The sequence below is a fragment of the Passer domesticus genome, chromosome 6 (genome assembly GCF_036417665.1).
Source record: "Passer domesticus isolate bPasDom1 chromosome 6, bPasDom1.hap1, whole genome shotgun sequence".
NCBI classification, from domain to species: Eukaryota; Metazoa; Chordata; class Aves; order Passeriformes; family Passeridae; genus Passer; species Passer domesticus.
Genome location: NC_087479.1, coordinates 41,275,505 through 41,303,087, shown reverse-complemented (window position 1 = coordinate 41,303,087; position 27,583 = coordinate 41,275,505). Strand labels below are relative to the sequence as shown.

Sequence of the window (27,583 nt, the reverse complement as noted above, 5' to 3'; positions counted from 1 at the left end):
CTGGAGACAGGCTGGAGCTTCCAATGCCTCCAACAGCATCCTTCATGCTGCTGGGAAGGATATTCAAGACAGGTCCAGTGCTTTGTGTAGCTCAGCCTCAGATTCACATAAGGGGAATCCTCTTTCATTTTAAATGCCTGTGAAATGTGTAGGAGGCTAAAGCATATTGATATATGAGATGACACTGCTATGGCCTTAAAACCTTTGCCACAATTTCCATTTGGCAATTAAAGCCTAATGAACACATGCTGCCTTCCTTGGCATGAGCTGCAGATACTTCAGTTTCTGGAATTAAGGAGCATCTTCCTCTGCAAGAAAAGATGCAAGCCACCAAATCACAGGAAAGCAGTCTCCGTCTCGTACTAGGAGCTCAGCGTGCAACAGGCACTTCCCGAGCACCTTCCAACGTGGTTGTGTAGGACAGACAAAAAGGGATACAGAAACGAGGCGCTGGGGAAAGGCAACAATCAAGGGAGGGAGAAGGAGGAGTGTGAAGAAAGACCGGGGGAGAGGTAGGGGGCGAACAAAAAAACTTCAAGAGCTGAAGGCCATGGAGCATCTGTGAGCGCAGGAACGCACCCCGCAGCGCGGCCCCGGCCCGAGCCTGCGGCGGGGCGGACAACGCAGGGCTCGGTGAGCAGCCGCTAAGGCCGGGCGCTGCGGGAGCGCGGCCCTTCCGGCACTCCCCGGGCGCGGGGCCGGTGCTGGTGCTGGTGCTGGTGCCGCTCCGCCCCGCCCCGCCCCGCCCCGCTCCGCCCCGCTCCGCCCCGGCCCGTTCCGCTCCGCCCCGCTCCGCCCCGCCTTTGGCGCCCGCGGGCCCCGGGCTGCAGTGCCACCGCCCACCGCCAGGCGGCGGCGCGCAGGCGGCGGCGCGCGGCCGCTCCGGGACTGGCGCCTCGCTGGTGCTGACGACGCGGCCCGAGCGGGAGCAGCGGCCGGAGCGGCGGCGGCGTCGTCGTCAGTGGCGGGTTCGGTGTTTCGGTGGCTCTGCCCCTTCCCCGCCGCGCCATGCCCACCGTGGAGGAGCTTTACCGCAACTACGGCATCCTGGCGGACGCCACGGAGACGGCGGGCCAGGTGCGGTGTGGCTGCGGCCTGCAAGGCCTCGCTAGGCCTCGGGCTTGCGTAGCGCCGCGGCGGGGAGTTCCGGGCCGAGGGGGGCGGACGGGCGGGCCGGAGTGCCGTCAGAGGGGCTGCTCGCCTCGCCGCACAGCCGGAGAGCCCCCGGGGCTGTGCTCGGCGTGGGTTTCCTCAGGCCGGCGGCGGCGCAGGGCGCGTAGAAATGGGCAGCGCGCCCGTGGATCTGCAGGGACCGCAGTAGCTCCCGTCGCTTTTCCAGCATCCGCGTCGTGTCGGCAGCTCTCCTTTAAATGCGGCGTCTCGGATATTAACCGGGTCTTAGCTAGAGTCAGGCTGTTTTTTCCAAGGGGGCGGGGAGTTTGGCCTGGCGAATTCGGGCCTTGAAGTCTTTGACACCGCACTTGCAGATCCAGCGCACTTGCAGGTCTGGAGGGCGCCTGGCAGGCTGCCTTGCTGAAAGACTTGCTGAGGGAAGGTGAGGTCTGTTGTGGTTTGAAAGCTGCCCGTAGCCCTTTGGTTTTTTCTTCCTTGAGGCAAGAGCATAAGGGTGACCCTCAAGACTGAAAAATATTTTTTCTGTAAAATTTTGGCAAGATCTGCCATTTGTTTATATCGTTACTGAGCTATTTTAGAAAATAAGATGACTTGGAATATTACCAATAGAAAATATTATGGCTAGTTACAACTACTTTTGGAATTGCATTAGTTCCTCATTTTCCCGAATGGCCCCCGGAAAAAGCAGAAGATACTTTTTTTTTCCTTTTGGTTCTAATGTCAATAAGTAGGAAAGTAGTTTTGCCATGTCTGTATCTAACCGTGGATTTTAAACTAAACGAGAACGCTGCTATACAATGTCACTTAAAAAGTTCTTTAAGAGAACAGATATTTTGGTGGTTGTTTGGGAGGGCAGGGGGATGTTGAAGTTTGGGGTTTTTTTGTTTTAATTCAGGTCCCTTCGCTTTGCTTGTGTGGTTATGCCCTAGTGAAACAAAGTATCCTTGCAGACAGTCCAACAAAAACATCACCTCAGAGCCTAAACAAAGTGCAAATAAAATGTAGGGATCTGCGGGGAGAGGTGCAGAGTAAAACATGCTGTTACCTTGCCGCTTCAGAAATGCAAAGTTCATCTCACTTTGCTTCTTGTGAGTAGCTTTTGTGAGGAAGGAATGTCCATCTTAGGCAGAGCAAACTCCAGCATGGTGAGAAATGCAGCCTGTGACAGGGTAGGTGTGTAAGAACCTCCGAGGGTAAGTATAGAGTGGGGATTCCTAAAACACTCTCCACCTTTGCCCCTCTCCAGCTTTTGGGTTCCCAGAGCCAAAGGAAGTGTCTCTATAACGAGCATAGCTTGTGAGGTTATTCTTCAGTGAACTGTCCTGATGCTTTGTTGAACTGGGTGTGCTTTTGGCATATAAAAGTTCTGTGCAAAAACATTTCATTGTTTTGTTAACTTTTGTGACAGTTACCTCTTTATGTTTGTCATTTTGCCTGGCGACTCCAATTTCTGCATTCTGAGAAGCCATGACTAATTGCTCCATGTTCATCAGTTTTATCCCTTAGTGCTTTATTATCTCTTAACAACATCGTGAACATGATCTCTTACTGCCAAACGTCATGATCACCCTGTTTGATACAAAAAAACATTGGGCATGGGCATGGGGGCTGCCAGAAGTTACGGCATCAAGAGAAGCACTGGGCTTGTAAAAGAGTGTTTCAGTTGAGAAAGGGGCTCAGGTATGAGGTGTCCACAAGTGGACAGGTGCTGTCACAAGTGGAATGAAGGTGAGAAGTTGAAAAAAACTGTTAGGAAGCTGGCTGAAAATAAAGAGGAAGACAAACATTTCTTCATAACGCATTGTGCAACTTGGGACAGGGCCCTGCAGGGCATGAATTGACTCAAGAACGGACCTAGAGGAGTTAATGGATGATTGGGCAATTAACAGTAATTGAAAACAAAGGTCTGGACACTGTCTCCAGCTTAGGACATTCCTTTGTTACGGATGGGAAGGGAATGCACAAAACAGAAGGATCACACTGCTTCTGTAATTGCCTGTGGTTTTTCTAGAGCATTCCTTGCTGGCAGGTACAGATAAAACAAACTCCTGCCTGAACTGTGTTTTGCCTACACGGCAGGAGTAATTAGCATACAGGAACACAAATGCAGGGAACGCAGGCTACTCTGTTCCATTGCTACGTGAATGCTTTTTCATGTGTGTTAAGTTTTGTGTTGTACAACAGAACTTGTTCTTAACATGCACCCGTGTCTGTTCTGATGAGTGTTTTCATGGCCAGTTTGTGCTGGCTCATTCCTGCCTTTGCTGCTGCGTGCACTGCATTGGCCCAGCTACAGAGGGAACTGGGTGGTGATGTGCTTTAGCTGAGAGGCAGCTGATTCTTTCACTTCTTATTTTTCATCCAGATCTGTATCCCACTCCAGATTCTGGCAGCAAGCTGTAGGGAGTGCTTCAGGAGCATGGGCACTAAATTGTAAAATGCAGCTTGCTTTAGAGGGCATTAATGCAGTGTACTGCTTTGTAAACTAGTATCTGTGTTTGCTGTGGGACAACTTTCATATGGAGTAGTGGTGATGAGATATATGGCTCTGGGAAATTTAATGTAAATAAAGCAAAGAAAGTGTCCTGTGCTGTCAGGGTTGGTGTTCAAAGTAGAATAAGCTGTTTTAAGCATTCTTTTTCACAACCATGAGGACAATTAATCTTAGAAGGTTCCGATTTCCAGTAGTATCCTAATAATGCTGACTTCTATTTCACAAACACACAGCTAGACAACAAAGACTTCAATTAATTTAAAGTTTCAGTCCTGCAGGCACAGAATCAGAAGCATCTGTGTGATTCTGGTTGGAGCAGCTAGAGAAAATTTTACTGTTGTTGAAGTGTTTATTCCTGTATTTGGAATAAATACATATTTCTATATTTAAAACTGAAGGTTTCTGGGATTTAAGTTTAGTTTCCCTTAACAGTTCTTCCAAGCACTGTATTTCATGCCAGATTAGCTACCTGAATAGATAGCAGAGATTCCAGGTGAAGTTAACTACCTGAATAGATGCCAAGGATACTTTAGCACCATATATGTTAATAAGAACTCGTGATCCACTGCAGTGGCACAGTTACTGGGAAAGGTAAGCTCTACTTCAGAGACATGAAGTAGCGAATCCTGAGCATACAAAAGGCAGAAACTCCTTGAAAAACTGGTCAAGTTCAGTGGCAGGGATTGTAGAATTTCTTGCACTAATCTAATCACAGTGTGCAAGAGGTGTTACCCTTAGGGCCGGCAGCTGGAGCGGTACACGCTTGAACTGACAGAAATAGCAGTAAAAGCCAGGCAACAGAGACAAATATTACCAAACTGGCGTGGCTATATCAGTCTAGGAGAAAAATATATTCCTTTGTAAGAAGCTTGTATAATATGGTTCTGTTAAATAGTTTCAGAGAATGGGAGAAAAAAGTCCTTCCTTGTCTTGAGAATAAGCCAGGATTTTTCCATTTATGTATTCTGGTTTTGTTTTTTTAGCATAAGGATGCCTACCAGGTGATCTTGGATGGAGTGAAAGGAGGTACCAAGGAGAAGAGACTTGCAGCCCAGTTTATTCCTAAGTTCTTCAAGCATTTTCCTGAGCTAGCTGACTCAGCTATCAATGCCCAGTTGGACCTCTGTGAGGATGAAGATGTTTCTGTAAGAATAAGAATCTTGTAGCAAGTTGATACTTTGAATTTACATTTTGCTGTTGTTTTCTCTTTTTGTTTAATGGGCTGTGTCTTTTGGGAGGTCTTTGCAAAATATAAATTTAATTGTATTTTTGCATTTAATTCATTTTGTGATGGTTTGGGAAGATGCATTTTTCATTTATCTTTTTTAGCTCTCACCACTGAGAATAGCTCTGTAGAAAGAAACTTACAGTTTATTTGAATAGCATTTACATGGTTTCCTATCAAAGGGCACTTTGTGGTAATTGATTCTGAAAAATACTGCTGGGAGACAGAATCTTGTTTGCACATGAGAACGACAGGGATGTGATTCTAACTGTTGTGCTTCTTGAGATACTTCATGCTGTTTCTGTGGTGCTGGTAGAAGCTGTACCTTTGGAGCATCTCCATTTATCATGTCTTAAGGGATTTGGACAGATCATTCAAGGATTTTACTCAGTGCTGGGAACAAACTCTAGAGTTTATCCCTGCCATATGCACAACTGTAGAACTGTCCTTCCTGTCAGCAAATAAAACTCCTTAGTAACACACATTCCAGCCTTTATTTTGTTGATCATATGAATTATTTTGTGAATAGAAGTGCTGTTTGAATTTAATTTTTCTCTAGTGCTGCCTAGCTCTAAGAAAAATAGATTATTTTCTTCATAAATATGTCAAAATAAGGGAATTTGGGGTGTTATGTAATTTCTGAAATTTTAATTTTTTTTAAATTTCTGCATTATTGACAATTTCAACAGATCCGGCGACAAGCGATCAAGGAATTGCCTCAGTTTGCCACGGGAGATAATCTTCCTCGGGTAGCAGACATACTGACCCAGCTTCTGCAGTCAGGTAGGAGACACATCCTGGCTGATCTCAAGGCACACCTAAATATGTACACAATTTTGCTTCTGTAGAACATTTTTCATTGATAAATAATTTATCCCAGTGCTGTTCATGTACTTCTTGTGTTTTCTCCTGCTTTATATTTGCTGTATGGTTAGGCTGAAAGAGCACTAATTATTCTAATCCAAACCAAAAATTTTTCTTTTAGATAGAACAATTTTTTTTCATTCAAGCATCTGTAAAAAAGGGCAAGGGGGAGGGAACCTTCCAGTTGTGGACTGCAGCAAATTGCTTTCTGAAAAAGAGTTACTGAATTTCTCATTCCATTTCTAGAACCTGAAAAGGCCTGAGGGCATTTTGTTCCATACAGGTGCATTTTTGGTGCAAAATAAATATTTTGGGGGTAAATTGAGAAATTAATGTACATTTAATCTTAGTAAGTTATAAAGTACTAAATATTAGGTGTTCAAACTTCTGTTAAAACTGCATGGGTAAGACTCTGGGCTTCTCAAGATGGTAGATTTTGGTTTGGGTTTTTTGAGATTTATGCGTTTCTTCATTTAGTTTAAGAGAGAAATAGTTGCTGCCACACAGAAATACTGTAGATTAATAAAGAGTTTAAAAATAAATAACTATGTACTTTATATTAATTAAGTGAAAGTTAGCTTGTTTATTAAAATAACTAAATATATAGATTAATAACTTCCCTTCAAATTTTCAGTCCTGTCAAGTTTTAAGGTTTAGTTTTGGTAGGGAGACTAAAGTGACAAATAGCTTTTTTTTGTTTTTTTTTTACTTCCATAATCATGGCTTTGAACTTCCTCAGTCTAATAGTTTTTTTAAAAATACAGGTTATGTTGTTTATAGTTAAATGCTGAGGACAGAATTCTTCTTGTGCAGTATTAGCCATTTTGGTTTTCTGCTCTTACCTTTCCATTTCAAGTGTATATGAATTTTTTTCTCTCTCCAGATGATTCTGCAGAATTCAACTTGGTGAACAATGCCTTGCTCAGTATATTTAAGATGGATGCTAAAGGTAAAGGACGCCTTTTTCTATACATGGCTTTTTTTAATACTTTCCAGTCTGCAGTAAGATGAGAACACGACTCAATTTTGTGTCTTCTTAGTGCAGTGCAAAACTGAGACACACACTAATAGTTTGGTTTTGCAAACAGTACTGAACTTAATAATCATGGAGCTGAATTATGCAGACTAATAAAAGAGTGTGGATTTTTATGTCAAGATACATGAAAATTGTAATGTTTTTTAAAAGTTAGTATAGCAGTTATTTTAAAATGTGTCATGGAATCTTAAAAGAGGGAACTTCTTCCATCTGCATAAAAGGTCCAGGTCATAACTTCTAAAATAATTTGTGTTACCCAATTTATTCTCCGTTCAGGGACTTTGGGAGGTTTATTCAGTCAAATTCTTCAGGGAGAGGATATTGTGAGAGAGAGAGCCATTAAGTTCCTTTCTACAAAACTGAAAACCTTACCAGAGGAAGTGATGACAAAGGAGGTGGAGGAGTTCATATTGACTGAATCAAAGAAGGTGAGTGTCTGATTTCAGTTCAAACTGAAGTATTGTTCAACCATCCCTTATCATTGGTGTTGCTTTGGAGGTCTGTTTGAGCATTGTACAAACATCATCTTGTACTTAATCATTCTGATACACTTCAAAGTTTGCAGCATTTTTTTGTGGTAATGTTAAAACCATGGCTCTTCTAATTTTGTTAGAGTGACTTTGATTAGAATTGGACACAATCATTCACATTGGAAAGGGTCTTTGAGAGATTGTTCAGCTCAGTGAATCATGCTCATCTGAAATCTGATCAGACTTAGTGCTTTTTCCAGTTGGGTTTTGAAAAGCTCTAACGATGGAGTGTTCCTGTACTCTCTGGGCAACCAGCTTCAATGTTCAATTGTCCTCGGGAGATGTTTTTCTTTCCCTCTATCCAGTTGAAACCTCGCATTTTAGTTTTGTGTCATTGTTTCATTCTGACCATGTCCACCTCATCAAAGAACCTGGCTGCTATGGGCAGTGTCTTGTTCTCAAGTGTTGGAAGATTAGTTAGTTTGCCCCACCCACATACAGCTCGCTTCCTTTAGGCTGGAAAAGGCTGATTGCTTTATGTTCTCCTCACAGCTCGTGTGCTCTAGACACAGATCACCTTGTTGATTTACCTTCCTAAAGCTTATCAAGCACCTCCTCATACAGGAGAGCCCAACACTAGGTGCAGTATTCCACATTTGGTCAGATGAGGGCCCAGCCAAGGAGCTGTCAGTCCTCTGTCCCTTTGTTTCCTTGTGCTCTTGTCCTTAGCCCAGAACACTGTTTGTCAGTGCTGTCACACTTGTTTAGCCTGCTGTCCCCCAGAACCCTCAGTCTTCTCAGCAGAGCAGCTCCCCAGCCAGTCAGACCCCTACATGTGCTGATGCAGGGAAGTTGCTTCATCCCAGGTGCAGGACTTGGCATTTGTCTTTGTGGAATCTTAGGAGATTTCCATGCATTCCCTAAGTTGAGAAAGATGCAAAAGCTTTTAAAACAAGCAGTAATGAGTAGATACTTGTTTAAAATTTATTCTGCCTGAAGCATTTTTTTTTGTTAGATAGGAGTTTGTTCGCAGTTTAGAGTTTAAAAAGCTTTCTTGTGCACAACTTGATGCCAGTTGCTTTGGTTTGTAGGTACATTCAATTATACTGAATGTTTTCATGTGTTTCATCAAACTTGTGGTTTTAAATAACTATATGCTAAATTTAAATGCTAAATATTTGCATACTTTACCTTTTCAAATTTGGTAGGTATGACTTGGAGGTTTACAAATTGTTACCACAAAAATATGTTTTCTTTTTTTTTTGTTAAGGTTCTGGAAGATGTAACAGGCGAGGAATTTGTTCTGTTTATGAAAATATTGTCTGGATTAAAAAGCTTGCAGACAGTCAGTGGGAGGCAGCAGCTGGTGGAGCTGGTAGCTGAACAGGCTGACCTGGAGCAAACGTTCAACCCCTCGGACACGGACTGCGTGGACAGGCTGCTGCAGTGCACGCGGCAGGCAGTGCCCTTGTTCTCTGTGCGTACTGACTCGCTGTGCCTGAGGACTGGGGAGGAAAGCTAATGGCTGGAGCTTGGCTTTGGTGTTCCCAATGATTGTGTTTGAAAGACCACAAATTAGTACTACTCCACTTCTAACCTCTAATGTATCCAGATGTTGGAAAACATCCTTAAAACCCCCAAACACAAAGATACCTTGTGTTTTTCTCTTCTCTTTTCAAATTTAAGCTGTTACGGTGAATTATGACAAGATTCTCACATTATTTTGTATGAATTTGATTATTTCAAGTCTAGTGCCAGGCAGTTGCAGAGCTTAAGGGCCTATTCTTGGGTTGCAAGCAATCTTTTCAGCTGCTGTTGTGATCATCCTCTGAATTTAGGCTACCTGCAAGGAAGTCTATGTCTTAGGAATAAGAGGGAAGTTTATAAAGCTTTAAGGTACAGCTGTGGGCAGGCATTTATAAGGGTGGAGGGTTGATGGGAGAAAAAAATTAGCCCCGTCAGGGTCAAGAGTAACATGAATAATGTGTGATGGTTTGTTTGTGGTTTTCTTTTTTTTTTTCAGAAAAATGTTCATTCCACAAAATTTGTTACTTACTTCTGTGAGCATGTTCTGCCAAACCTCAGCTCTTTGACTACTCTAGTGGAGGGTCTTGATATCCAGTTAGAGGTAAGCCAAAGCTAAAATGTCTTCCAAATAGTTAAAAGTAACCATCCTAGATAAAAACAGCTATTTTAAAAATCACAAGCTCTTTCCTCAAGTAGTTTTCATTTCTTGGCTTGTAGGAAAAGTAGCTGCACTAGAAAAAACATTTGATCTATTGAGGCATGACTGAGCATTGCCTTTTAAAGCGTGTGTCATCTGTCCCAAGCTTTTGAAGCAAGGTAGAATAAGTAGATCAGTGTAATCATTTTTATATTACTCTCATTTTTTTTAAGCACATAGCATTTACTGAAATGATGGTTGCATAGTTTGGGCTAATTTAGCCTCCTAAGGGAGTGGCTTAATGTCTGTAATTTTGTTTACATTAATCAGTGCTACGGCTTCAGTTAGATCTCTGTGGCTCTCACTTGAAGGTGAGATGTGCTGCAGATGTGGGAGATTAAGTTTTGTTTACTTATTGACTAATGCTTGTTGGGATTAGACGCACAAACCTGTGTTTCTCTTTACAGGCAGGAAAAACAAATTAGGCATGTTCTTCCTTGAATTGCTTCCTGCTGTTTTGGGAGGGGTTTAGTTGTAATAGCTGGCCTCTACTGTGTCAGCCATAGTGATGTGATAATTGATTTTAAGTTGAATGTTAAGCTTTTCAGTTAACACACAAAAACCTGGCTATCCTTATGTGTAGGTTTTGAAGCTTCTTGCTGAAATGAGTTCATTTTGTGGTGATATGGAAAAGCTTGAATCAAATTTGAAGAAGCTGTTTGATAAATTACTGGTAAGACTAATTCAGTTTTTATTCATATAAAACACTAAGAAATTAAGTTTTCATCAAAACAAGTTATTTTTATGTATTCATCTCTTTATCCTTTTTCTGAAGTGGCTGTTTCAGAGCTAGTCCTGTCCACTGATAGAAGGTTGAACATAATTTTTCCATTTAAAGCCTTTGTAGATAGAGATCTGTTATCTGAATAATGTTTTTAAGCCAATAGACTCACGTGTGTTTCTTCTTTTTGAATTTCATAGTCATGAGAGACTCATGTTAATGTCATTAAACACTGTATCTGCACTGACAATTCTAAGCAAATTCAGCACTCTTTCAGAAGCATTGGTGCAGTACATTATTGCTTCCTGTGGTAGTTGTGCCACCATAGTGTGTCCTCTGAGTCGAGTCACAGAAGTGTAGGTAAACCACCTGCACCAGGACTTTATTCAGTACTTCATCCATTAGTATAGAGATGGTGGATACTTCTTAAATTGTCAGTACAGATAAACCATCCAATTCAGACACTGTGAAAGAGCTGTCATTCAGCATAAATGTGTCTCATGCATTTGTTTTCCTTTCTGTTCTTCAGGAGTATATGCCACTCCCACCAGAGGAAGCAGAAAATGGGGAAAATGCTGGCAGTGAAGAGCCCAAGTTGCAATTCAGTTATGTGGAGTGTTTGTTGTACAGCTTCCATCAGCTAGGTCGCAAACTTCCAGACTTCCTCACATCCAAGCTGAATGCAGAGAAATTGAAAGACTTCAAAATCAGGTAATGATTTAGAGGCAAGCGTTAATGTTCTTTTACCAGGTGTTTGTTAAAAAATGTTAGTGGAGTGCCCTGGGGCTCAGTACTGGGGCCCATCTTATTCAACATCTTTATCAATTACTTGAATGAGGAGATTGGCTGTATCCTCACTAAGTTTGTGGGCAACACCAAGATGAGTGGGAGTGTTGATCAGCTGGAAGGTAGGAAGGCTCTGCAGAGGGCTTTGGACACGTTGAATCAATGGGCTGAGGACAACTACATGAGATGTAATAAGGTGGACTGCTGTGTGCTGCAGCTGGGTCACAACAACCCCATGTAGCACTGCAGCCCTGGGCTGGAGTGGCTTGAGAGCTGATCAGCAGAAAGGGGCTTGGAGGTGGTGTTGGTTGACAGCCAGCTGGGTATGAGCCAGCAGTGTGCCCAGGTGGCTGAGAAGGCCAGTGACATCCAGACCTTGTTATCAAGAATAACATGGCCAGCAGGACCAGGAGAGTGATTGTCCCCCTGCACTCAACACTGGTGATGCCTCACCTCAAATGCAATATCCATTTTTGGGACCGTTGCTTCAAAAAGGACATGGAGGTGCTGGAGTGTGTCCAGAGAAGGGCAGTGGAGCTGGGGAAGGGTCTGGAGCACAAGTCTCCTGAGGAATGGCTGGGGGAGTAGGAGCTGTTCAGTCTGGAGAAAAGGAAGCTCAGGGGTGACCTCATTGCCCTCTAAAACTGCCTGACTGGAGGTTGTAGTGAGGTAGGAGTCGGTCTCTTCTGCCATGTCTCAGCTGAAAGGACGAGGAAATGGCCTTATATTGCACCAGGAAAGGGTCAGATTAGATACTAGAGAAAAAAATTTTACTGGAAGAGTGGTTGGGCACTGGAATAAGTTGCCCTGGGAGGTAGTAAAATCACTGTCTCAGGAAGTGTTCAAGAGGCATCTAGATGTGGCACTTGGGGGTATGGTTTAGGTGTGACAGTTGGATTAGCTGATCCTGTAGGTCTCTTCTAACCTTTATAATTCCCTGACTATGAAAAGTGTGAATTACTGTCTGGATGCTAAAGAAGTACAAACCAGATTGATGGAAGACATACTTTGAGCATTTTTCTTAAAGGGGAAGAAGCAAGATTACAGTTTTCCTTTGCTTATGCTTTTATTTCTATAGGACTGTGTAAATTTTACTAAGGGATTGCTTTTAAATGTTTTAGGCTGCAGTATTTTGCTCGAGGGTTGCAGGTGTATATTCGACAGCTTCGTCTGGCACTTCAAGGAAAAACAGGAGAAGCTTTGAAAACAGAGGAGGTAAGAATTGTTCAGGAATTTGTATTTTTCTAATTGAGCCTATGGAAAGAACCACTGGCACATCTTAATAGGCTGCACTCAGTTTTAAGTATGCAAATAGATTAAGGGAATAATTGTGCTAACATTATTGCAAGTGCATGTTACCTTATGCTACATTTTGCAAGTGAAGTTGATATAGTTTTGGCTTTCAGCTGCTTGCTTGCTGCAGCCACATTTGGTTTAATTGTGCTCAGTGCTTTGTTTTGAAGGGGAAATTTTCATATGTTGAGCAAAATGAAACACAGTGGGAACTACACTGGAACATTAAAAGCAGCTAGTTAGTGTGAAACTACAAGAATCTTAAAAGCAGGTGTGATAAAAACTTGAAAGTGTCACACGTTTCACTATCAGTGTTACTATAGCAATTCACTAGGAAGAACAGTGAGTTTAATGTTAGAGCTTCATGTAATGAGGTTGGCATAAAGCTACTAGGTGCTCATTGGTGTCTGGTTTTTTTTTTACAGAACAAGATTAAAGTGGTTGCCTTGAAAATAACCAATAACATTAATGTTTTAATCAAGGTAAGTCCTCACATAATGAAGGACTAAATTCCCACGGCAGAGTAACCTATGCAGAAGAAAGGAATAGCTTTGAACCAAGTCGTTTTGTGTAATTGTGTATTGTGTTAGTTGGTGGTAGCCAGCTCAGAGTTGGTGCTACTTTACTTTCTCTGAAGAGAGGTGGATCTTGCTGATCCTGCCAGTGGCTTAGCTTTTGCTGCTAATTGTCTTGGGATAGGGTGTGGATACACCTTCGTGCAGCACTAGTTGTCCCCAGAAAAAGACACCTTGCTTCTTTGGGGGTCTCTGGATTTTCTTCTCATTTCCCTTTCCTGCAGTGTCAGTGAGGAGTACAGAATAGTTCAAAGAGATACAAGGAGATATAAAGGAAGGAGGAAGGCAAAGCAAGCTGCTGTACAGAACCTGTTTCTCCAAAAAGCCCAGAAGAGATGGGCTGCAAGAAAGAGACTTTCATCTGGAGCCCATGAAACCATTCTGATTTCTTCTAACCCTCTTTTCCTCTCTTTCTTCACTCTCACTTCCAACTATGAACCAAAAACTTGGCCCACCATATTGAGAAGCCTGTCTTGTACATCATAGGGATATCAGATGTCTTCCATCTGGAAGGAGCCACTGTAGTACATTGTAAGATGCTTGATGTGCACAAGATAGGAGAGAAAGCCTGGGCTTTCTCTGTAGATTGCTTGAAACATTCAAAGCTGGATGAGATGGGGGTCTGAGCATGGAATATGTCCCTGCTCATTGCAGGGTCATTGAAGTAGATGGTATTTAAACATCCCTTCCAACCCAAACTAGTCTATGATTCTGTATTTGGTCAGTGTAAGACACTATTCTGCTAAGATTAAATCCTACTTGAATTTCCTAGTGAAGGCAGCCAAATAAGGCAGTATTCTACTGCCTTCTCCCTCTGCCATGGGACTAAAGGATTTACAATTATTGGAAAGTAGTGGTTATTCTGGAGCCTCAGTAAGTAGCTAAAATTTTGAAGTGCAATTGACATAAATTTAACTGTAGAATAAACTGTCCAATTCTGCATCCATAGGATCTCTTCCACATTCCTCCTTCTTACAAAAGTACAGTTACATTGTCCTGGAAACCAGTACAGAAGGCAGATGCAAGGTAAGAGTTCTTCATACAATAAAAGAAAACAGTGGGGTTTATTTTGTAAGCACTAAAAATTAACCTCCCAAACTGTGTCTGTACAATACAGACAGCATGAGAGTGAAAAGTTTCATATCAAAAATAACACCCATCCTGTGGCTGTGGTGAGATGCTCTTAGTCTTGCTTTAGGGATACTAAAGACAATCAACTGGAGGCTGTTGTGAGATACTATTATTCAGGGCATCATCATTGGCTGCTGCTGGCTTCCAGTGGGTAATCTTTGTGGCTGAGCTAGTATTACTGTACTTCTCACCATAGGGGTGTAATGATATGTTTTTGTTTTCTTCTGTCAGTCAAAAAAGAACAAGTGAAGACACAACCTCAAGTTCACCTCCAAAGAAAGCTTCAGCAGGACCAAAAAGGGATGCCAGGCAAATATATAATCCTCCCAGTGGAAAATACAGCAGTAACCTGGGTAGTTTTTCTTACGGTAAGTTAGGCAGCTTGGAAAAACTTTGTCTAGTGACAGTTGTGTCTTAGGGTGGGGCAATAAATATCACATTCATAGAAGATCAAGTTTTACTGTCATGAATTTTTGTTTGTGATGGTCTCTTCCAGCTGTTGATGTATTGCAGTGTTTGAATCTTACCAGCCTATGACTTAGGTCATTTGCAAGTTAGTTTTAGTAGTGTTTTCATACCTTGAGTTAGTAATTGAGCTGTTGTGTTCTCTGTTACAACACACAGTGCACGAGTTTCCCATTGAACAGGCCATTTGCAGCAAATGGCAGAGCTGGGTCACCTCCTGTCATACGACTGGACCTGTGCTGCATTCCTATTGCAGCCACTGCTGATGTTGCAGACCTGCTTCAGAAGTTCTGGGAATTGCCATTTCAATTTCACTGTGCATACACACAGTTATGTCCTCGTGCTGCCAGTCACACGGAATCTGCCTTTCTGCGAGTCATGTTTTTGGGTGAAGCACAAGAGCAGTTGCAGACTGAATGAGCAGGACCAGCAGTGGCAGCAGCCCATTCCTGTCTTTCCTGTAGGCCCATTGGTCCTACCTCTGGCAAGTAAAGAGTCTGCTATGACAAATTGTCACCCACACCCACAGGTTGAAAAACTATAATAAAGCTTTGGCAGATATATAAAGAAAAGAGAAGATATAACACCATGTGCAAATTTCTTGTTCTCATTCTTATTCAGGTGACCCACCTGTGTCTTTTAAGATAAGCTTGTAATCCTGCAGGTCTAAAGATTGGGAAACATGCAACCGGGACTGTTTTATTGCTTGCTACTGTTTCTTGTTAGTGAGATGCTTTATCCTCATCAGTCAGCATGCAGTTCTCTCTGTAGGTTAATATAAAATGTATTTTAAGACTATACATTAAGAGAAATCATGAAAGGGAAATGAGGGTTTGGTACACCTTCAAACAAATCCAAAGAAACTATATAAACTTATTAGGGTTTATGTTGTTGGGGATTTTTTTGCTGTGATCAGATATATTCTTAACAAAGAGAAAGGAAAAACTTTCTACAGTATACAAATAGTTTGTGTGGTATCCATCTTTAGCTAGGATTTGTAACTGAATGATGATATCAGCCCCAGAAAAAATAATATACTGGTGGTAACTTAATGTTAAGGGTAGGAAAGGACAGACAGACAGTTCTGGTTTTCCATAGTTTTATAAAATCACTAGTAGCAAGTCAGACTGACACCTCAAGGTTAATACTGTGTTATTGAACAGGAGGAAGAGCTAGGCAGCCAGTTTTCAATTCTGTGGTGATGTATTGGCCCAAATATGGTCCTAAATTACAGGGACAGTTATGTATCACAGTATTAGTATGCAGAAAGGCTGCACTTAATTTGGATGGGCTCATTCTCCTGACCTCCTTTTAAAATTAGTGGGGTCCATTTTCCATCAGAAAATAATTCAGCAATCTCATGGTCCATAAGGAGGCATAGCCTTAGAGACTGAAGTTACCCTTCAGTACCTCCAGATCCTGCTATTCAGTTTGGATCTGTATAGAGCATAAAACCTGCCTGAAAAGTTTCAACTCTTATTTCAGAGCAAAGAGGTGGTTTCCGGGGTGGACGAGGACGAGGCTGGGGAGGACGTGGCAATCGCAGCCGAGGAAGAATCTACTGAGAAGACTGCTGAATCTTCCATGCCCCTGAAGGGCTAAAGTGAAAGTGCTACTCAGCAAGTTTGCTTGGAGCATTGTTTTCTTCAAGGACTGCCTTCCATTGAGACTGACTTAAATGTTCTTTATACCTTTGTATGTATGATCTACTTTTCTAACGGACTACGACTTGTCCATAGTGAAACTACAACTGTATTTTTGGATGCTTACAGTCAGCAGTTTTGGGTTCTTTCTTTTGAAGTGTCTTCAAGATTCAAAATTGGAAAAGAGCATAGATGTTTCATCAAAAGCTGCATCTTGACAGTTTGTATATTAACCTAAAAGTCAGCTACTGCATAACTGAAATATATAATTGAGTTTATGTATTAAGTAATGGACAGGAAAGGCATGACAACAGAGATATGTGTTAGATAAGCTTAGCAGCTGAAGTAATCCTTTCCTCATCTGTAACCATATTTTGCAATATGTGGAGAAGAGTACCATTGTTAAATTTGCTTTGATTTACTTTCTTTAATTGAATTGAATGAAATACATGCTGTTTTTTTAAAGTTTGCAATATGGCTGGAAATCTGTTCTGCTTGTAGCATGAAGCAGTCTACTTTCTTAGAGATGTGGAGAATGTGGCATTTTTTGGTTTGCACATCTTACTCTTCTCCGTGCATTGTAATACAGAAGTGATGTTTTGAAAATTAATTTTTAATGTTTAATATGAATATGTGCATATAGTTATGCCGTGAAATCTCAGTAAATGAATAGCATAAAAAACCAAAACAATAAATGATGAATCATTTCAGGAATGGGTAAAGACTGATGCAGTGATTAAGCTTCAGAGACTGGAGCTGGACCATAGGTGTTTCTGGCTCTTTTCTGTTTTATGCAGATTTCTGGATTAGTTGGCACTGGAGGGTGGACTGGTTGGTTGGTTTTTCTTGTTTTGTGATTTTTGTGTGTGTGTGTTTTGGTTCTTTTTTTTAACCAATAGTTGCATTTAAAAATATATAAATAAAATTGTATTTTGGGTAACATTGAAAAATTCCAGCTATGTAGTTCAATTCAGGTGGAAAAGTTAACAATTCCATGCTATTTTTTTCCATAGCAACTTGAGATTTTTATTTACTGGTGTGCACCCAGAAAATACAATGTAAGAGCACAATGCTTTTTTTTTTTATTCTCACCACTCAAAATTTTAACTTCTCAGGTCATTCAGCATTGTAAAGGAATTAGTATATAGTAAAAAAGAAGTCAAAACAGGAAAAGAATTTTAATTAAGTGTTCCGGAGCATGTTGATGTAAAATAACTTAGTCTTTAGAAGAGTGAATAATACTTCTCCTTTATTTTGCCCAGTGATATCCACAGAAGGTGATGTCTCCCCACCCTAGTTCCATTTGTATTTGCTTGTATATCTGATTCAGGTGTTTTCATTAACACTCTTTGATATTTATCACTACAATCAGAAGGCCACAATACCAAAATTATGTCAAAGTTCGAAACATAGTTGGAGATACTAAATTCAAAGTTTTGTTTTTGCTTAACTCTGAACAGTAGGTAGGAAACTTTGGACATTCCAGGACATGTGAGCTGACTTTGTATTTCTCATTACGTGCCAGCTGCTAGATTCTGATTTGGCTTTAAAACCATGAAACTTGGCTAAAAGCTTTGAAGAAATTTGTGAGGTCAAAATGTCACTCTGAAAATAGGCACTAGATATGTAATAAGCTTCTATTGGGAGGGGAAAAAAAGGAAAAAGACATTTTGCACTTGTGGCTATAACTGGTATTTTGAGGGGATTTAATAATGTAATCCCAAAGCCTAAACATAGCTTGTATTTAGACTAGTAACTAGGTACTAGCAGCTTCTTTTCTCACTGAATTTTGGGTGAGTTTTCTTTGTGTGACTCCTGTATTTCAGAGGTGATGTGCAAAGCTCTTGTGGCCTCAGAAGTAGATTATTTTTCCCCAGTTTCCTATGTAATTTTAACATAGTGAGTTCTTGTGAAAACACCTGTTTACCATCTTGTTAAATTGTAAATGTTCCCTTACAGCTTTGGAATAAATTCATTTTGTAATTTTGTTTGGCTCATTGTTTCACAGTTACTCTGCAGTATTGTGTCACCTTAGTAAAAGTTCTGTGGTACCTTTTTGTTGTAGTTCAGTTACTCCTTAAGTTGCTGTAGATACAGAAAGCTGTTTACCACTAAGGAATGGATCATAATAAGACTGCATTAACTGTTTCAAGTTTAAAGTAATTCAACTTTCAAATGCAGAATTTTGAGGGGGAATTTAAATATTCGGCAAAGGCTGCATGTTTGTATCTTGGAAATTTGATGAAAAGGAATCAGTCATTGTCTTCCTCAAACTCCTCGATGTTGACTGTGATACAGTTTGTTAGTACCTTATGAGAGGAAAGGTAATGTCTGCAAACAATTTGATGGATGAAGTGTGGGTGTTAACGTCTTTGAAATGGGTCCCAATGTCTCTCCTACCTTTGGGCAGCAGGTTTGTTGCAGAGCCCGGACAGCTTGGCTCCTGAAACAGACCAGGGTGTGCACAAACCTGAGTTTCTGAACTTTGGAGTAAAATGGTAGGTTTAAGGGAGGAATATGTGGAAGGCAGTTCAGGAAGGCTGTACCTTCCTGGTACCTCAGCCAGTGGGGAAAGGAAGAGGGCAACGTGCGGCCAGTTTAGGATAAAAGGAGGCTGCGCCCTGCAAAACCCATAGAGAGAAAAAACCCCATGGCTGTGTGCCTCAGTGGACTCCCTCCTTTTACTGGAATAAAGCTGCAGGACTCCTGTCTCCTTTTTGGACATAAATGTCTGGCGTTTGTGGATTTTCCTGACACTTACCATAGAGCAAGAGCCACTTGGAAGGGCAGCCTAGGGTTTTTTGTGGAATCTAATACGCCTGATTTGAAAACTCTGGCAGCAGTAAGGAACTATCATACTTGTGCAGTATTTTCTCTAGGCTGATAGAAACCAAATCTGTTGAACCACTGCCACCATTTTGTAAAGTTGTTCTTGTTTCTACTTAAAGAGTTTGAGGTGCAAACAAATGTTGCTGTTTAATAGGTGCTGGCAAGTTTGATGTTCCCAAGAAGCTGGACTGCAGAAAGAGGGAACAGAACAACATTTGAATGTGGCAGCTTTTAGATTTCTCTTGGTACTGGGGAAACAGGCTCCCACTGCTGGGTTGGTATTTACTGTCAACTGGAGCAGGGAAAGAAAAGTTCAGGTTTTGCTGTGTAACCGAAAAGCATTAGAAGGGATGTGGCCTTCAGAGCTCTCTTCAGGCAGGTCGTGGGAAGGCTGGCATTAACTGTGTGTGCGTGGCCGCACTGTATGTGCACCGCTTGCTTTGCGCGGGGCACAAAGTCGTTCCCTCGACCCGTCCTGGCAAATGTTCCAGTGCCCCGGACAAAAATCACCTCTTTTAAATTGAAGCGTTCAGCGTGCCGCCACACGGCGCGTGTTGGCCTTTAACGCCGGCCCTGTGCTCGGGACAGCAGCTCGGCCGTTCCCGGCGGCTGCCAGGGCTGCGGAAGCCGCCGTTGGCCGGGCCCGGTCCCCGCGCGGGGCAGCGGGTGCGCGGTGCTGTAACGGTGCTCTAGGGCCGCGCTCCCGATGCTGTGCCGCCCCTCAGCCGGCGGCCGCTGCGGGACAGCGAGCTCCCGGGCCGGGTGCTCCCGGCGTGGCCTCGGGCACCGACCCGCCCCCGCTCCCGCTCCGCCCCCGGCGCGGCCGCACCGGGCCGAGAGCGCGGCACCGCCCGCTCCCAAAATGGCGGCGGCGGCCGTTCCGCTTCCGGGGGGTGCGAGCAGGCCGGGATTGGGGAAGATGGCGGCGGCTGGAGCGTCCGGGCGGGGCGGGCTGGGACGGGTATGGGTCTTCTCCGGCTGGGCCCTGGGCCTGTGCTCGCTGCTGGCCTCGGGGACGCGGCCCGCTGCTGCCACCACCCACTGGGTGGTCACCGAGGACGGGAAAATCCAGCAGCAGGTGAGCGGCCCGAGGGACGCGGGGCGCTGCCCACCCGGCTGCGGAGGCACGGAGAGCCCCCGTCCGCGGCGTCACTCGCCCACAGCCCGGTCTGCCCCGAGCTGTGCGGCGCGGGGCACGGCGCTGCTCGGCCCGGTGCGAAGCGCTGCCTGTTCCCGCAGCCGCTGCAGCAGCCGGGCGCGGGTGGCGGTCGCTCCCGCGGCCCCGGCACGGGGGTCTCCCGCAGCGAGCTGGCGTCGCTTGTGAGACGTGGCTTGAACCCGCCGGAGCCCCGGGGCGAGGCAACGAGGAGGGGCGGTCGGTGGGTCGGGGAGAGCCGAGGACGGATCTCGGCTGGAACTCTGTTCGGAGCAGCGGCGGTTCCTGCCCGGGGCCGCTCCCGGGGAGCCCCCGGCACGAGGCCGGGTCCCGCTGTGGTGGCGAAGCAGCGGTACCGCGGCCCGGGCACCCCCGGGCTCCTCGCCGCGGGGACGAGATGTCAGTGAGTTTGCGATTTTTCACATCCAGCCGCAGCCGACCCGGCCGCTTTTCCTTCCTGCTGGAAGTAGGAAAGAAGCGGTGGCGTGTGTGCTCGGTGCAGGAGCACACGCACGCCATGTGGGTTTAGTCAAAATGTCTTATTTTAGTGCGCTGTGCCTCATGTTCACTAAGCGGCTTGAAAGAGTCGATCTGTATCTCGTATTTAGGCATTTTCTTAGTTGCTTGCTTTCCTCTTTGTTGTAAAGGAAGCAGTACTAGAAATTTACTTTGGTGTCAGATCTGTCCGTTTCCCCCTGGAGTGGAAGAGTTGGTCGCTGTAGCAAGCAATGTGGCCTCCCCCCTGTACGAAAGATTGGAGCTGTGAATGTCCATTGTCAGCTTCCGTTTGTGAGGATTTTTAGTCGGGTTTTCCTGTCAAAATGCACTGAGGTCCTCAGACAGGTGGAGCAGACTTTTCTCTGCAGGAAACTCCTGCTGTCTTTATGACTCAGGCACTTTGGCTGTCTGGGTGGAACCAGGCACTCTAACACCCTCGTTAATAATAAATTAATTAATGACACCACTTCCAGTGCTATCTCATCACTTTTCCCCACTTAACATAATGGGGAAGTGGTGCAAGTATATGATAATGGTCTGGAAGCATCTGTGTGTGTATACTGAGTGTATATTATAAAATTTGGGCCAGGTGTTGATTTTGATTATTGCAAGAAAAGCAGCTGTGACTTGGAAAAAATCCAATTAGGTAAAAAGGCTTGAAAATCTTATTAGCTAAATTCATTACTTATTTTAAGGAATGGCATTTCATTATGTCAGCTAACTGGTGGAACAGGTAGAAGCTTCCACTATACCACTGCTATGCATTAGTCTTTTCTATTACACTTCCAAATGCCTTGTGAGCAGGGGCATTCACATGTTCCCTCTGTGAAGTTCTCAAAGCCTGTAGATGAGGTGAGAAAACAGTGTCTGTGGAATAACTTCTCTTACTTGCATGGTCAAAATTAATTCACCATTTCCAGCAAGGAAATTCTAATTATAAATGTGTTATTACTTGGACTATGAGGAGCCAGACTCTTCAGTACCTGGAATGTAGTGCTGCAAGTTGTCCAGTGAGTTTTTTGTAATTAGATGCATTTTGGCATCTGTTACTGTCGTGTCCCTGGCTCTCATGAAAATTGTATTTAAATTTGTGGTTATTGCTATTGCCAGCTCTGCATGGCACCTCTGAATTTCGTTTTTTCCACTTGTGTTTTGGGGAATCACTGGACAAGTTTTTTAGTGAACTCCAATGTTGTTTTAAGTGCCAAAATGTAGCAGTGGTTCCGTAATTAACAGGAAAAGTGACAGTCTCCACCTGTCCAGCAACAGGCAGGAATTGTTGTGCAGTCACACCTTGAGTGCTGCATGCAGTTTTGGGTGCCTGGGGATAAGGACATCACACTCTTAGGCTGTGTGCTCTCCCAGAGGAGAGCAGGCAGGAGGATGGAAGCTCTCAAGGGTAAGACTGATGAGAAGCAGCTGAGGTCACTCAGCTCATTCAGCCTAGTTCTGAGGAGACCTCATCCAAGCCTACAGCTTCCTCAAGCAAGGCAGTGGAGAGGCAGGTGCTGAGCTCCTCTCTCTGGTGACTGGTGAGAGGACATGAGGAAAAGGAATGAAGCTGTGCCAGGGCAAGTTCAAACTGGACATTAGGAAAAGGTTCTTTGCAGACAGGGTGGTCGGTCACTAGAACAGGCTCCCCAGGGAAGTGGTCACAGCACCAAATGTGTCCGAGTTCAAGCAGCATCTCAGCAGAACCTGGAGGATTCATAAGAGATTTATCAGTTAATTGGTGGAACCACAATATTCCAAAATATTTAAGCTCTCCTCCTAATACCAACAACTTATTAACAGGATAAAAGCCTCCAATTTCACTGCAGAGCATTCCTTTGCTTTAATTTTTCAGAATATTCTTCATTAAGTTGTTATGTGTCATGAGAACTCATGGGTCCATTCCAACCTGAGATACTCTGATTCATTGGCAGTGGAAACCTCTGCATGTTATGTGCTCCAGGGCCCTCACCACCTCGCATGGGCTTTGCTGTCCCTCAAAGTCAGGACAGGGAGCTGAAGCAGGCGCCTTCCCGTGGGTGCCTGCTGGAGGGGCACGATCACGCCCCTTGCCCAGTGGGCTCCAGCCTTGCCTCTGCAGCCCGGGGTGCAGTTGGCTGCCTCAGCTGCCCCACCACCAGCTTTCTCCCCTCCAGAGCCCAAGTGCCATTTCTGGAAAGTTGTTTTTCTTTCAGCCTCAGCCTTTCATGCTGCATGGGGCTATTTCATCCCATGGGCTTGTGGCTGCTGTTGATGACTTCATGAGATAGGTCCCTATCAGCCCATTCTCCTCCACCTTGTCTTGCTGCAGCCCTGCAATGGCCACGCTTCCCCACACTTGCAGAGGACACCAAACTTGTGGTTCTTTTTTATTGCTGTCAGTAGCAAGGAGTTGTGTTAGTAACGATTGTATTGATCCCTGAGCGATGTGCTGGTGGTCACCCGTTGTTGGACCTTGCACTGCTCATTGCAATGCTTCCAGCACAGCAGTCTCTGACTGGAAGTGGCTGCTGGTGGCAGAGAGTGGTGATATTAATCAGCATTTATATGATTTCATTTTGGAAATACTACCATGCCTAAAGTCTGAAACACATCTTCAAAGATTGCCAGCTTTTTAGAGGGGCACAGGCTTGATCTTCACTTGAACTACTTCAGTTTATCTGAATGGAGCCTGTATAATTAAGAGGTAGGCAAAACTTGATTGATAGTAAGACCCAGACATTCCCACTGCTAAATGAGCCACTATCAGTGGAAATGCAGATGAGCACCAGTGACAAGTGACTTCCTTGTAGCTTTGAGTTTGCTACTGTGAGCTTTGTTTTCCTTGTTACCAAAGTGTGGGACTTGTGGATGAGGAGCTGGCAGCAGGAGTCACAGATCCTGACCTAAATACAAAATATAGTTGCTGGAATGTGTTTGAGGGAAGAAAGGTGAGATTATTATACATTATTGACCTAAAATCTCTCTTAGCTGTTTCTCCTTACAGTGCAGCACGAGTGCAAGCATTTAATATGAGACTATATTCAAGCATTCGAGTGAGATTGACTTTTCTGTGACCCAAGGCCACATGAATACCCTGGCTCAGCCTTGATTTCCTAGTGGTACAAAAACCTGACAGCAGTGGCAAAATTAACACAGACCAAACAATTTTCCATATATCATCAAGATCTCATCTAGTAAAAAGGAGTACTTGCTAAGTAGGCACTGTTCAAGTTTCTAGTGAGCATTTCTAAATGACAAAACAAATTACTAGCAGTGCATATAGTATTTCAGAGTCTCAGCCATCAAGAAAAAAGCCATCAAGCTGTATCTGTTGCTATAGTAGCTGGTTTTCAGATCAAAGATATCATTCTCTGGATCAGTTCATGTTCTTCTTTTAGTCTGAGTCTACCTTCAAGTGTGTGCTCTTGCAAAGCCAGAGACTGACTAATCGTCTCTTTAATGAGATTGTATCTGCTCAGTGCACATGTCTGTAAGCCATTTCACAACTCACAGTATAAAGTTCAGGCTAATATATAACTGATTTTTGACAGTGCTTGTCTGCCAGTAGGGAAGCTAGTCACTCTACAGAAGTACTAGTGTACTTCCAGAGAAGAGAGAAACTCAGTGTGAAGAGAGGACAGACAATTGTCACATGAAATGTAATGCAGAATACAGTCATTCATGGCTTTAATGGTGGGGACCAGCTGCTACCCTGGCTCAAAGACCTGACATATAAGAGCAAGAGGTAGGGTCTTTCTAGAGATGCCTTGATGGAGGTGATGAAAACTGATCAAGTAGTGGGGACACAAAGGGCTGCCTTTTTGTGGACTGCTGTGAACTCTGAAGACGTTAGATCAGAATAATTAAACAAAGCACAAAAAATTTCCAGGCAGATGATCCAAAGCAGGATTGGGAAAGTGTTGTCAGGAGCAAAGAGCCCCTGGCAAGAAATCTGAATTGGCAAAAAGTTGTTTTAGTTTAATGTGTTGTCATGTATTTTGAAGTTCATGAGAGATGATCTGGAGAGGAGAGTCGAAGAGCAACGCTGGCTAACTTATTTGGAACTAAGACAACCAGCTGCTCAATGAATGTGACATCTGAATTTCCTGCAGTGCTGTAGTGTGCTTCACTCTGGCTCAGTCCAGTAGAGAGGAGAGACAGCGCCTACCAGTTGGTCATTTGGTTGCAGATTTGAGTGCAAGTGCTCCTCAGGCAGCAGCAAGGCAAGTTGATTCATGGATGGCTTTAGAGTTAGTTAATGCATTACCCTGTCTGGCACCTGAGTGCACATGTATGCTAACAGGTTGAGATGAGAGCAGTGGTCCATGTGCTCAAGAATACAGGAAAAGCACCCATCCAAACCAAGGAAAGCTGAGATTCTAGTGCAGCCAAATAAAAAGCTATTTGCTGCTTACAAAAGCATCTTCTGTGATACATGGAGTAGTCGCTCAGTCCTGTCTTGAAAATGACAGGTGAATGTTTGCTTTGCTCTTACTCTAAAGGTTAGTTTGCTTGGTTGTATGAACTCCTTCTTGACTGAGTTTCTTATCCTTCCAAGTCTATTGTATGCTAAACAACAACACACAAACAAAAAAATAACAACCAAAAACCCAACAAAAACAAGGAAACAAAAACCTACACATGCATACACAAAAAAAAGTTCATTTTTACTGAAGTGTCTGAGGTGGAGTTATGCCTTCCCCAAAACAGTTGTCAGTCCCTCCTTATGAGGGTGTGCAAAACACCTGGGCTGGTTGGTTTGAATGTTCTGTAGTTTATTAGATGTTTTCCTATCCCTAGGATGAACTGAAGCAGAATGGTTCTGAGGCATAGGTAAGGTTTTCTTTAAGAAAAGAAAAACTTGTTCTGATATAGAACTTCTCTCTTGATCATCAGAGGACCATAGGCCTTCATGTGCTATGAAAAATAGTAGTTAAAAATATTTCTTAAAATTTTCTGCCTTTACATAAGTGTATAAGAAGTTTTTTAACCTGTGAATGGCTGAGTTGCTTAATGTCCTTGTCCCAGGTAGGCATTTAGAACTGCACTTCACCTACAGGGTGAAACTTCCCTGGGGAGCACAGCCTGTGTGTGTCTGTGTCACTGTGAACCTCAAGACTAGATTCAAATTTATAAAAATAGGCCTTGTAGTAGCCTGTATGTGGCATGAGAAATGCAAATGTTTCATTCAGTGGAGCCATGGTAGAGAAGAAGCTTCCACTGCTCTCAACTCAGCAGTCAGAGATTTGCATCTGAGGTGGATGAGCTAAGAGGCAGATCCCAAGGGCTGCTGAGCTGCAGCTCTTGGTGGCTGTGCCCCTCGCAGCTGCCACAGTCCAGCAGGTAATCTTATGCCAGGTTTTGAGTGCTGACAGAAAAGCTTTAGAGCAGAGATGTCTGGATTTAGCTGGGCCTGAACACCAAGGCAGTTCAGGCTGTGAGTCCAGAATGCTGTAGCAGTGGCTCTGACCATGTGTAGACATGTCCTGCTCATTCCTCAGCTCCTGGTTTTCATACAGCCTTTGTCCTCTGGACACTGTGTGTTCCCAGGTCCCGTTTCTCTTAGGATCCTCACACTCTGATCTCCTGTTTTTTGTCACCTTTAAAATAAGGGTTGGACAATCTGAAAAGATGATACAAATCAACTGTTTAAAACTGGCTATTCTGTGGTGAGAGTTACACTTCATGCCTGGAATGCTTTCCCTGTGTTGTGAGCTTCACAGCTGAAGGGTAGCCTTGGAATTGGCCCAAAAACGTGTTTGCATGAAGACCCCACCAAAGCCCAAAAGAGCAAACTCAGCAAGACTTTGAAATCCATTGTTGTTACATGTACCTGCCTGCTTTAAAAATACACTGCTGGATAAATTAATTTCCCTCAGAGTTTAACAGAAAAAATTAATAGGCTTTGTGTTGTTCACTTGCTGAAAGTTACTGCTCAGGGTTAATCTTTTTTAGATACCTTCTAAGTCTAATAATTAGTCTTCCTGTCTGTATTTTCAATATTAGAATACTTGAAATTTTTAGGATTTGACAGTGAGCAGACATCAAGAACCGGTCTGTTTTTATGAAAAAAAGTACTTGCTCATTACAGATGTAGTCTGAATGATCTCTCCATCTCTTGTTTTGATTCAGCTGAGCATATGGCTACTGAAGAATATAAGACCTAGAATATACAGGTTGGAAATTTGTACCCTTAAATATGACTAGCAACACATTGGACACATTGGACACTTGGTGTTCCAAGTAAAGCCTTGTTTCCCTTTGATGTATTTAGATCTGTTACCTAGGATATTCATAGCTTGTGTGATCTCAGTTGAGCAGAGCTATTCGGTAATACTGCAACTTTGTTAGGTTTTATTTCTGAAGTGCTACAAGTGTTTAAAATTTGTGTTTTCCCTGTAGCACAGCTAGTATTAATGATATCAAAATATCTAGTGCTGTTTGTTAACAGGTTCTGCAGCAGTAAGCTTTTAAATGGCTCAATACTTATAAAAACCCATTTCAACATCATTTTTCTGTGTGAATTTTTTCAGTGACAATCTTGGAACAAGTGTCTTCTGACACTGCCTACTCATCATCTGCATGAGTCAAAGAATTTATTTTCCAGTTTTGTAGTTTGTCTTGCACTGAAACCTGTACAGATTTTTTTGTGGCTTTCTCAGAAATGCCATGTAGCATCATGTAGTTGGAATGTAAAGTATCTCAGGACAGCAAGAATATACCAAAAGACAAGCACCAGTTTTCAGATCCTTGGCTCCCCCTCAAGACTGCAAGTTCCACCCTGTTGGAGGGGGAATTGCCTTTATTTTGTACAGTGACAAAACATCCACTGCCTGTAAAACAAATATGGGGAGCCCATATTTCTGTATGCCATCATTTGGTACAGTGTGTTTTCAGCTTTTTCTCCAATAATCTGCCTTCTGCATTTACTAAATGCCTATAGGATGTGCAGAGGCACTAACAGCAATTCTGGTTTTGATGTGCCTGCACCTCAGTTAACAGCAGGGTTTCCACAGTACTTTTAAAAAAAGTCTTACTTAAAAATAGTTGACTGAGGCATTCATTG

General features: G+C 43.3%; 2 protein-coding genes across 3 annotated transcripts in view; both read left to right on the top strand.

Moving 5' to 3' along the window:
- Nucleotides 1–868: 868 nt before the first annotated feature.
- API5 (apoptosis inhibitor 5) lies at nt 869–18,048 on the top strand. Its single transcript, XM_064424954.1, has 14 exons — nt 869–1,077; nt 4,612–4,773; nt 5,543–5,636; nt 6,601–6,666; nt 7,030–7,181; nt 8,494–8,700; nt 9,247–9,351; nt 10,031–10,120; nt 10,698–10,879; nt 12,076–12,169; nt 12,673–12,729; nt 13,772–13,848; nt 14,185–14,321; nt 15,904–18,048. The coding sequence occupies exons 1-14, from the start codon at nt 1,009–1,011 to the stop codon at nt 15,981–15,983; spliced, it is 1,572 nt and encodes a 523-aa protein (XP_064281024.1). The 5' UTR covers nt 869–1,008; the 3' UTR covers nt 15,984–18,048.
- A 1,533-nt stretch (nt 18,049–19,581) lies between these two features.
- Nucleotides 19,582–27,583, top strand: part of TTC17 (tetratricopeptide repeat domain 17) — a 55,044-nt gene continuing 47,042 nt past the window's right edge. For both annotated transcript variants that reach the window (XM_064424953.1, XM_064424952.1), the window contains exon 1: nt 19,582–19,968. In XM_064424953.1, the coding sequence (XP_064281023.1) occupies nt 19,597–19,968 (372 nt within the window). In that variant the 5' untranslated portion in view covers nt 19,582–19,596. The remainder of the gene's footprint in view (nt 19,969–27,583) is intronic.